General features: G+C 35.1%; 1 protein-coding gene across 2 annotated transcripts; it reads right to left on the bottom strand.

Annotated features, from left to right (window-relative positions):
• Positions 1-3,258: 3,258 nt before the first annotated feature.
• LOC124434378 lies at positions 3,259-6,467 on the bottom strand. 2 transcript variants are annotated; one of them, XM_046984267.1, is made up of 5 exons: positions 5,334-6,467; positions 5,029-5,213; positions 4,582-4,750; positions 3,968-4,228; positions 3,259-3,559 (listed from the first exon to the last, which is right to left on the bottom strand). In XM_046984267.1, the coding sequence occupies exons 1-5, from the start codon at positions 6,450-6,452 to the stop codon at positions 3,554-3,556; spliced, it is 1,740 nt and encodes a 579-aa protein (XP_046840223.1). In that variant the 5' UTR covers positions 6,453-6,467; the 3' UTR covers positions 3,259-3,553. The 2 variants fall into 2 exon arrangements, with proteins under 2 accessions (XP_046840223.1, XP_046840222.1); XM_046984266.1 differs by having other exon boundaries at positions 3,259-4,228.
• Between the last annotated feature and the right edge of the window lie 5,664 nt (positions 6,468-12,131).

Raw genomic sequence — 12,131 nt, forward strand, 5'->3', positions numbered from 1 at the left:
TACGCCAAAATATCTAAACAGTAATATTTTATTTTATTTTTAATAAATTTATGTTTGAACTCTACTCTCGATTGATACACTTCGCCTCTCTACATTTGCATTTATTTTGACATAACAATCCCAATGCACTGCAATCACACGTTGAGGTGGCACATTTTCCTTTACATTTACAAATATTTGTGTGAGGTCTGCTCCCTTGTGAACTTTCGGGTAGAGCTGGTGTACTATATCTTGCTTTTTTGTTGGCTTCAATTTGCTCATTTGAGGGTCTTTCCTTTCCTGCCAAATACTGTTCGACAAGGGATTGTGGTTCAGGAGGTAGCATCATATCTGCATGTGCTTTGGCCTTCTTCAAAGTCGAGTACTGGCTTCTTAGTTTTACAACTTCATTCAATATTAACTGCACATATCCTAAATGGGATGATTATATATTATTTTTACTAAACTATGACTAAACTGTGACTAAAATGTTTAGCCTTTTGATTATACTACTATTTTTTTATATCATGAAATTTTCTTGCTTTATTTGTTATTGAATGATATCATTCCTACCATAGGTGGGTTTTTTCTTCTAAGGTTTTGCCACAGCTTTTTCTTTTTTGAAAGATTTTGGATAGGTAATTGCTCATCTCAAGTTTCCATCTGCAGTTTTTGCTTGTGGTCTGTTGCTGTTCTCATTGTGGTGCAAGTTTGAACAGTACAGTCTATCTTGATACAGAAGTTGAAAAATCCCAATTTATGATAACTTTCTTCAATATTGAAATGTCCATATTTTATCCTCTTTAAGATATTTTAATTGCATTGCAAATTTTAAGTGGATTTTTGAATAACATACCTTGCACTCAATGAGTGATATGAATGATGAGCATTCTTTGAGGCAAGCATATTATCCAAAGCATGTTTGGCTTCTAAGCCTGATGTCTGGTGATACTTGGATAACTTTTGAATTTCTGCAATTAGTCAAGGCCTTTTCAACATCTCCTCTAATTTTTTGTTAGCAGCTGACCCTGTTGTATAGATGAGTAAAAAAATTTTGAGGCATGAATTAAACTTCTAAATTGTAGTCCATTCTATCTACTCAACCTTTTTTGAGCCAAGCTCTACAATTTTTTCATGAAGGCATTTTGTAAATAGTTTGTGACCATTATGCTCATGAATATTAGCAATGTGATTGAGAATACTGTGCCACCTTTCTTCCCTCTCATCTGAGTTTCACTTGAGTTGCCAACCCAATATAAATGGTTGATAATTGACTGTTCAGTTAATGAAAAATGTATATATATATATATATATATATATATATATATATATATATATATATATATATATATATATAAAGATAATCTCAGTTTTAAATGATTTTTATTGAGCCGTTGCTTCATCAGAATGAGGATATTTATTTACAAGTGCTTTTAGAAGTAATATATATATGTATATATATATTATGTATATATATTATTAATATGTATGTATATATATATATATACAATATGTATCACAATGTGCCCTTCAGGCCATCGTCATAGTGCAATGACAATTCCTGCAGGAACACACACATGCTATACATTTACATGCATGACATGCATACCCCAATCCATGGCTGAATATGTTTGAATTTTTTCTTTTTTGCCACTTTCACAAGTTTCTTTTTTTTCATCTAAAGTATATTCAAGAGTGTTGGAAAAACTTACTTAATAACAGACTTACTTTTCAATATCATAGAAGTTTATATATTTTCGTGGCAGAGATTTTAAATTAAAAATACACATACATAAATATATATACCTTTTGCTCACGCTGTGGTAATGGGATATTTAAATTCCCTTGCTCAAACATAGATACCAAACTGAAATATGATTCCTTGTGCTTCACATCTCAAGATGTTTGCAAATGCTCGTACCACACACTGCAAAGCGCTGAAGGAAACTTAATAACTCTTATCTTTGTATTCCTGCACCAGCAATTAATAGTCAGTGCAATAAAAAATGATCGGACGGTGATTATTTTGCAAAGGCTAGACTCAAACAGGGAAGTAATGAGAAGCCTTAATTCCAAATTCCAATGTTGATTACTTCTCCCAAATCGCAATTAAATGAATTAATCCATTGATAAGCCGTTGTCATTTCAATTCAGACACTTCGAGCAACATCGTTGTTGTCGAATGTTTGACGTCAGTCACGTTACCCGTTATTCCCTTGTTGATATTCAATAGTGCAGTTGAAACAATAGCAAACTCATTACTAACATCGTGTAAAGACTTTAAAAACAATAAAAAAGAACAGAAATAGACAGAAAATATACAAAAGATGTACAATAAAAGACAATAGACCCTATATTTGGAAAAAGTGGTAGGTAGGTTTTGTTAACCAGTTAAAAAATTTTCTGATATTTGTTGGTGCTGTTGTTCTATAAATATGGACAGAAAATGAATACAAAAAATACACAAAAACAGAAAAAAAGTTGGCATAATGTTAGGAAGAAATGTAGCAAGGTTTACATTTTGCCCAACTTTTTACACCCGCTATGCGAATATTTTTATGTTCACTGACCGCGAGAACAACAGATTTCCAAAGAAATGAATAATGGTAATCTTTTCAGAATTTCGTTTTAGCCTTGCTAGAATGTTTGGCTTTTTAACACTATAGTGTAGAAAAAAATCACAAAAGAATGTACAAAAATAAGACAGATATGAAACACAAGTAAAGAAGAACAAGACGACAAATACACAGAAATTTAAGTAGTTCGATAATGGTTTCTTATGTTTAGTGGCAAATTTGTCAATACAGTAAATACATTTGTCGATACTATACTCTCCTGATGTTGCTAAAGAAAACTAAAAAATGAAATTTGAATTTGACTAAATGCAAAAGTAGCTAACTGCTAAAAAAGGATCCATGTATATGGAATATAAATCAAACACGAAAGAAAATGCAAAATCAGATGTTGAGAGAGACGTTTTCGCAAGTGATTGTATGTTGTGGTAATTTGCTGGTATCTCGTCAGTTATTTCTCTGTGTAATGTAAATTTTAAAATTTAATAGAAGAACCTGTTGTGTTATGATGATGTAAATACAAACAAGAAAAAAGGAAGTAAATTTAGAGATTTATTTGACTAGACAGATAAATGAATCCATAGTAACATGGAGAAGCTAGAATGACGAGCTTGAAAGTGAAGCATAGACACAAAACCAGTATGAAAACGGTTTGTATAAATATGAATTTTAAATAAAGCGCAATACCAAACACTTTGAGAAGTTCTCACTCTTTCTACGCATTCATTAAAAATACATCTTCATTGTTTTTGAATGAACATTTTCTTAATTGTTAATGTTATAATTAATTTTGATTCACAAAAATTTCTACACAAAATATGGCCAAGCTATTCCACAAAGAAAACCTCCTTGATTACACCAAAAACATTCGCTAATCCTAGCTGGAGTCCACGTGCAATAGCAAAAATGATCATTGATAAAACATTCTTTTGCAAGCCACATATAAGAAGAGGAATCATACTGTTCATAAATGTTGTAAACAGTTTATCTTACGCACAAGATCATATCTAAATGAAAATTAGAGAAAAGCCATAGCTACTTAATGTTAGTGCATGGCTCGAGCACACATTATTGCAAATGGACTGTGAAGATCCTAGCAAGAATCAAGCTCAGCTTTTCCATTTCAACTCGCTCAAAGATCACACATTAAACTATACATAACCTGTATTAAATTAATAATTTTCCAGTAATTAGCCTCATGATGAACAAAGAAGTGGCACAATGTTATATTAACAAATATATCAACTTTTATCTTAAATATAATACATACTGCACAAAATCGGTCATTGGGGCATGGTCCTTTATAAGTAATATACCGTAATCACAATTGATTTTAATGCAAACTAAATTAGTTCCTTTAAATGATTACCCTTTTCAATTTCGACACATCATTTTAGATTGAATAATGCACCAACCTTGCACGAGTCTATAGTACTGCTTTTCTTGTTCTCTATGTATTTGAGAAGATTCTGTGAGATTTCGTGTGATTCATATTCATCATCTAATTTCTCCGCAATCCAACGGCCCACGTCAAGTTCATCACAAAGACCAACTCTACGTAGCATTGCTTTCCCCTCGTCAGAATTAAGTTTGGAATCATTGTCAAGAGCAAACACAGCCAGTTTAAAGTCGCGTTGATGACCGCTTTCTGGTAATCCAATTTTAGTCTTGATGCACTGAATAAAAACAGACAGTGGTAGTTTAAGGGGTCGAACTATGGTCATTTGTGTGATAAATAGTCACTACAAACCAAGGTGTTGTGAGAAATTCACGATTGTAACTTTCATTGTATTCTGCGTACTTATGTTCTCTTAATCAAAGTGAAGGTAAAAACCGTGAAAATAAAACTTCAATTATTTTGGTTGAAGATTTCAAATTTCGGTCGAACAATGCTAAGGTAGAATTCTGCCTTAGGTCCAGTGTGTATTTTTCTTGAGTGCATTACATTAAGACATTTTGTAAAAAGTAAGGTGGTTGTGATCAAAAATTACTGTAGATCTTTCATAAATATATCTTATGCAAACCATACTTCCAATTGACTCTCCACTCTGGCTTTTATTGTCTCCATGCCACAATCACCTCCTTTCCCCATTAATTCAGCAAAGAGTCTATCAGCAAATGTTAGACAAATAAGAACGGGAACATTTTCTTTCTCAAGTATGGAAAGCCATTTTTTCGTTGATTCTGTATGGACTTTCCTAAAACGGCGAGATTTTCATATACTGACATAGAATGCTCACAAGCTCTTACTGCCTTCAGTAATTCAGATAAAATTTTTTTACAAAATGTCGATTTCAAAAGTAGGTAAGTTGAAAAAAGGTGTACATAATATCATTCGTCACCAGGAGGCTTTTTATCAGCTTATTAATTCTATGAATCAAACATGTGTTGAGAAGACACCTTATATGACGGGAATCAAAACAATTTACGGAAATATTTTTGGTTGAAAAAAGTATTTCAAGAAAAGCTTCGTCACCTGTAATCGACAACAAATACGACAATCCGAGTCAAACAAAACAGCAATTCAGCAATTTTCGGAATTGACTCATCACGATCATCAACACCAGGAAAATCAATGACATCCAAACCTTTGATGTGTTCATCCAAGTTATAAATCAAAGGAATTGTGGTACGTCTTTCATCAGTTGTTCCACTCGCTGTCTAACGTAGAAAGATCAATTTTCATGGATGTTCTCAAAACAAATGTTTCAAAAGATCAATATTATGGGGGTATTTTCATGAAGCATATTTTATTTCAGAAAAAGTAACAGAAGTTCTTACCTGTACTTCAAACATGGAGCTGACAAACTTTGATTTCCCTGAATTAACCAGTCCCACAACACCGACTGCGCACTGCTTGGCTAAACTCTCTCTAAGGTAATTGATCATCAATGACCATCTGATCCATCGGGCAATCAGTGGACGGTACTCATATGGCACTAGCGTCAAAGTTTCTTCCTCAAAGTTAGCATTCCATTGTTGAAGAATATTTTCAATTGGAGTGTTGTGAAAAATGTTCCTCTTCTTGCATTGGCGCTCAAGTTGCCGTTCGAGAGAATAACTGATGTAACTCTTGTTGCATGTAACTCCTTTCTTCATGCTACCCACAAGAAAGTTTAACTTTTCGTCGTAGTCAGGAAACTCGAGTTCCTCGGAAGGAAATATGTACTCCCGAAAATCGTTAATGCGACGAGAGAATTCAATGACAATTTTTCCAAACCTTCCAGATGATCTTACCATTTGCTGCAAATAGTTAAACGGCACAATCAACAATGCCCACACAGACAAACCCCTTGAGTTGGCATCGTGTCTGGCAAATTCATCAACGTACTTGTCGTTACCAGCTTGCTCGAGAGGGATGTGAACTTGGGATTGCATGAATTCACCAAGTAGAGCATTGCAAGTCTCAAACTCAATAAGCAAGTCATCTAAAACGTTCAGCATCTCGTTATTCGCGTTACAAAAGGAGCTCTCCACATTTAGTTTTTCACCCAGTTGTTGGAGTCTTTCTTTACCATCGACTAGCAATGTGATTGGAGCTTTACTACAACGAATCTTTGTCTTGCTTTCGCCAAACTTATCCGAAGATGGATAAATCACCTGTAGGTCGGTCTCGCATGCAGGAAAAGTTGTTCTTTTTGCACTTCCTCCGAATCTTGGTCGAGGAACGTCTTCATGAAGAAGAGAAACAAGGAGTGCATTAGTCTTATTCAGTAAGTACTTAATATCACCCCATCGCAACATAGGATTGTGTCGTAGTTCCGTATTTTCTTGAGCAAAAAAAATTAATCTGTTCCGTTTCCATGTGGGCGATTTGCATGAAGTCGGTGTTTTATAAAATCGATTAACGAAAAAATTGTATTTCTCTTCAAAAGATACATCGGAAGGCAATGCTTTCATGCATGAAAGTCCATGACGTATGCGAAAAAAGGCAATTTTAGTGGTTTCATTAAAAAACCAGAGACAGCCAATGTCTTTAGATCGATATTGCCTGCGGAAACTATTTCACAGCAGTCTAACATAACGTTTAAGCTGCTTTCTCCCATAGCATAAAAAAGACTTTCAATTGGCACCACTGATACAGCGTTCTTAAAAAAGTCCTGGATGGATTTCATTCTGACAGATCTATCAGCGTCATGACGTTTTTCCAACAGAGCACTGAGATACGCCAATTCAATTATCTCGCTGGGACGATGCTTTGCAAGTTGCTGTTGCCTTTTTGTGACTGTGTACGTCTAAAAAGCAATTATGAATTGAAATATAAAGTTAAAATTGGTTTTAGGAAATCAACATAACCTTTTTACTAACCGTGGTTTTTGCTTTAACCTGGAATGCAGGGAGATGTTTGCTGCATTGAAAATGCGTTCTCAAACGAACGTTAACTTGATCTTCGTGGCAAATGCTCTTTACTTTGATTGTTGTCTGAATTTCTGATCCAGAAGATTTCATAACGTCTACAGGTAGATTCCTACCAGGAAATTCGACATTCTCGATGGATAACTGATACACGAACCACATCTCATTCCCAAATACTTTGATGATGACCTCCTCACCGATATTTTCGAAACGAACGCCAGTTACGTCGGGGACAATTTTATTTGATGCTGTGGCCCATTTCGTATTTTCTTTGAATGGCTTGAGATCAGGAAGACTTTGAAGCAAAGCCAGCTCAACCTCGTGGATATATCTCTCAAAACTATGCTGAGAATACAAATGTGATACAAATATTAAAATAACAACATAATGACAATTCCCATTCCATGTGGGCAGTGCTTGAGTCGTATCATTCGGATATGTATAAAATACACTCAGAGGCGTAACTAGAACGTTAATTGGGGGTATATTCATCTACTCAGTTTTACCATACTTTTCAATTCACTTTCAAAATAAATCAGTAGGGCACAACGGAATATATGAATTTGCAATTAACGTTCTAGTTTCGCCTCTGAAGACTCTTACATTAACGACGTATTGCCGACCTAATTCAGCCAATGAGTGATCAATTATTTTTAGTTGATTGACAGCTTTAGATGCAGGCAAAATTGTATATTTTACATCCTTTAAAGAATTGTCAATAATGCAATATGATCCAAAGATGTCCAAACGGCGGAATGTGATGAAGCTGTTCGCCATCGGATTGGAGTCTTCAAAAAAATCAAGAATCATTTTACCTAAATCCATCCAAATTGCCTAGGAAAAGTAGAAACATTGTGGGTGAAAAGAAAGTATTACAGTCGACATTCCCGAGCCCATCCTTGCACCTTATATGATAGACAGCTAGGTCATAAGAAGAAATTATACATAGATATGGGGACGTAACAAGCGGGGATAGAAGTGGGTGAGGTAGTGGCATGACAACTCCAATTTATGAAAAACGGTCCGTAAAAAATTTTATAAGATTGATGGTCGTCAACGTTTTGAACAAAAGCAAAAAACACTTGTTTAATTCATGCAAGAACGAAAAGAGAAAATAGAAGTTGGACCAGCAATGTTGTACGGTATAGGGACATCAAGCAAGACAAAAGACCAAAATTTGGGTTAAAGAGATAAAGATGCCAAGACTCTTTGACGGGGAAAAAGAAGACACAAGTAATTAAACTCGATTTTTACCAAAAAACTGAGAATTCATTTTAAGCATAATATCTCGAGACGTATAACGAGACAATTGGGAAAAACAAAAAAAGGGTGGTAGGGAGTGGGGGGTTTTATTCATCTGTGTGTGACATGCTGCATTAAGTTCCTTGTAATCCCATACAAAAAAATTCAATGGCTGCGCGAAAACATGGTGACGATAAAATATTTTATATACCTTTATGTTTTGTTGAATGATTTTCAACGGTTTCTCTGTTATTTTCTTTACTAAATTCCACAGCTCGTTCTAAATGAGATTTATTCAGCAACAAGAATATACCAATTATTTGATAACTGTAAAATATACTTGTATTGCCAATAGTTCGACAAAAAGAAGAGGCGTTTTAATTTTTTACATAATTATTTTCACAATCAAGTCGGTCCTGAGAAACAGTAAACGAAATCTTAAACCGCTAGAGAATGCCAACATAATACTTGTAGTTTACCTCCAAATATGAACCGTTTAATGCCCCGAATAGCTTTGGAATAAAATCACCCTTTTGAACGATATGATAAAAGCATTCCTTTGCTCCAGGTATTGACTCGACATAATCCTTGAATGTACTGTCCGCCAATGGCATAAGACCAAACGTAATACATTTGAGGTGATCTTTCAAATACGATTCACCTTGCTCTTTGAATTTTTCCAGCAAAAAGATCAGAACTAAAGATGCGATGGCTCCACCACTTGAGTGCCCTTAATGAGGAATAAGCAAATCACGTGTAATGCATTTTCGCTATATTGGACGTTCAGTGCGAGTCAGCCCGCAAAATTTAGTCTTGCTAAGCAAATTTAAGATCATTAAGACCATTGTGCCTGCACAGTGCACAGAGCAGGCCTAATAAGCAGGCAGGTTACGCCATTGGTAAAACAGTATTTTATTCTACATGAATGTGTATGTTATATTAATTTTTCCACGATGCTCTAAATAGTTTTTCCATTTTTTTTGTTACGACAAGGAAGCAATTTAAAACATACAGGTATCTGCGAAATGCAGAAATATGCAACGCCTACGCATGTGTTGCGAATAATTCAAGGTAAAACACAAATAAAAGCCCTTTCTCAAGACTGGATCTATGCTCCGAAGCCCAAATTAATGGTCTTTATTTGTATGTATACATTTCGCACATTTACCTGAAAAAATAATTCGTTTCTGTTGCATGAATGCTCTTGCGAAATACTTCAGAGGATTTTTCAGATTCCTTTTTCACATCTTCAAAAAGATAAATATAATATGAGTACATGAAATGCCGTTCACGTAAAAAAAAAACGAAACATTTCATCTTTGCTTCAAAATCATTTGTAAAATATTCGTGTAAAGTTACTTCTTATTTATGCGCCTGCACAAAAGAGTCTTATTCGTCATCTGTTGCTGCACCGATAGAAAACATAATATCTCGACGGTTTTTTTACCGTTAGCAATGATACAGTTAAACTTCAATCACCCTGACTTACATGAATAAATTCCTCCTCGATGGGTATTTTGAATTCTGGGGATTGTATACGACGACAATCCTTTGAAGCTGACGTAGATAACATCACCACACTCCGCTATCACATATTTAGGAACGTCCTCGTTTTCATAAGAAACATAAACATTGCTAAGTAAATGTTCCTTGTCCAATTCTTCAAGGTCGTGCATTCTATATTCGGGGTCTTTGCAATTGTACGCGAGATGAACACAAAGTAAAGAATGGTGAATGTGGATAGGATCGAAAAGAGCTGTTCTAGCTATCATGGTTTCGAGATCAGATAAAGGTTCTGCTTCTTCTTCATTCTTAGCTACAAGGGTCTTTTTCAAACTCAGTATATTTTTTTCGATCTGTTTCTTGATTTCGACAAGGGAAGACTTAAACATTTCTTCACCGAAAAGGGATTTGTCCAGCTCAATGTATACATACTCAAGAAACTTGTCGCAGGTGCTTCCATTGATGTGCTTTGCAGCTTCCGTATGCCTCAAAGCAAGGGAATCCTTTAAGGTTTGTTGAAACGCCATCGAAAGCGGTTTGACTTTTTGGTTGAGCTCAGTTTCGTTGCTCCAAATGAGCCCAAATTCATTTTCTTTTATCTTTGTCAAAGGCGCGACAAGAGGTTGTATCGCTTTGTTAAATATGTCCTCAAAGATCTTCAGCGCGGTTGGATCAATATCAAGAGGAAGGCAAGCATTCAAATCTTTCTCTTCGCAGAGATCACTTTCATCCATTGTGAAACGATTTGAGGAAACTTTTCAAAACGTGCAAAGTCAGAGAAAGCGTTTTCTAGCCGACAAACTTTTTGCTGTAAGGCAGTAGCTTTTTAGTTAATTCCAACCATGAACACGAAATTTAACTTTCTGCTTAGCTGGGTACTTTTAATTATTCGAGAAAAGAAAGTTTGATAGGTTTCATGCGTAACGACAATGTGAAGGCGTGCTGTGAAGGAATTCGTCTCCTACTTTCAGTATTAAGATCAAATTTTTCCATTTTGCAGTTTTCACAATTTTCCAAAACAACTCAAATAATAGTCCGTTGCCTGTGGCCTCAAAACATTTACTTTCGTAGTCACCATCACGGTGTTAAATTTTATGAACGATAGTCTATAGTTTTCGACATGCTGAATTCGAATTTCTTTGTTCCTACTCACCAAAACCCGCAGTTTTTTAGAATTTTGACGGTGAAGATCGCTCCCGTTTTGCTGTTTAGGCGACCTTTTTACATGAAAATAATTAGTTTTCATTTTCTTTTAATGGTACGCTCTGACACAACCACACAACCAGTTTGTTTTATGGACATAGTAAAGTGTTCAGTTGTAAGCTTCTGTCAGAAGATGCCCAAGCTGTCATAGCTCTTCGAGAACTTGGAGAATATTTTGTCAGCACTAAAGAACTTCACAAGAGTCTGGAGGAGGTAAAATGTAAGATTTACCACTAAATTTCTGGCATTGGCATTAACATGGCTAGGTACAACTTGCCTCCTAATGAAGATTTTCTGGAGAAACACATCAAACGTGCCAATTACCAAGCAGCAATATGGAAATCGTCACTGTGCCCCGCCAAATACGTCCAACCATGGATGGAAAATTGACAAAAATAAGTCTATCTCCATTGAAATTAAATGAGATATGATCACCGCACTGCATAAAACATTCTATCTCCATTGATTGGATAGATGGCAGTTGTGCACCAATCGATGTGCTAAATATTTACAATTGTACGTAAATGCACTGCTGGTTGCTTAAAAAAATAGATGTTCGTGTAAGAAAGCATCCATTTCTTGCACTGAACTCTGTCAATGCCTTTCGTGCTTTAATACAACAGAAGAATAGGAAACAGATGTGTATGGAGTGCTTTTTATGCAAAAATTACGGACGAAGAATTCTCAAGTGACAATAAAGTAAATGAACAGTGAAAATTAACAAGTACCATCACGATTTCACATCTTTCTCGATTGAACCTTGTCTTCGTATTATAACACCTCTTTATTAAATAATTCGTAAATTGATTTGGCCTTGTAGCAAGCTTCAATATTCTGTCAACTTGTATAATCTTTCTTACAAGAAAATTGTGTTTCGCTTTGTTTACCTCTCTAAATACTGTGAGCCCACGACTCGGCTCAAAATAAGAGCGGTATTGCTATACTTTATGTAAAAAGGTCGCCTAAACAACAAAACGGGAGCGATCTTCATCGTCAAAATTCTAAAAAACTGCGGGTTTTGGTGAGTGGGAAAAAATAAATTCCAATTCAGTATGTCGAAAACTATAGAATACCGCTCATAAAACTTAGCACCGCGATGGTGGCTACGAAACTTTATTTCTAAGGACATTTTGAGGCCACAGGCAACGGACTATAAAACCGAATAAGTAAATAAGAGAAACCATAAAAATATACCAAACAAATCCATCAAAATTGAAGACTATAAAAATTATTAACAAAATTTTTATTCGCTCGCCTATAAACAACTTTCCTGAC

The sequence above is a fragment of the Xenia sp. Carnegie-2017 genome, unplaced genomic scaffold (genome assembly GCF_021976095.1).
Source record: "Xenia sp. Carnegie-2017 unplaced genomic scaffold, XeniaSp_v1 HiC_scaffold_14, whole genome shotgun sequence".
NCBI lineage: Eukaryota > Metazoa > Cnidaria > Anthozoa > Malacalcyonacea > Xeniidae > Xenia > Xenia sp. Carnegie-2017.

Bases quoted from the DNA above. Each gene is read 5' to 3' on its own strand.
- LOC124434378 (XM_046984266.1), bottom strand. From the start codon at position 6,452: ATGAAAGCATTGCCTTCCGATGTATCTTTTGAAGAGAAATACAATTTT. The intron at 4,751-5,028 runs GTGACGAAGCTT...TCGCCGTTTTAG, and splicing joins GTATTTGTTGTCGATTACAG to GAAAGTCCATACAGAATCAA. The intron at 4,229-4,581 runs GTATGGTTTGCA...GTTTTTATTCAG, and splicing joins GAGTGGAGAGTCAATTGGAA to TGCATCAAGACTAAAATTGG.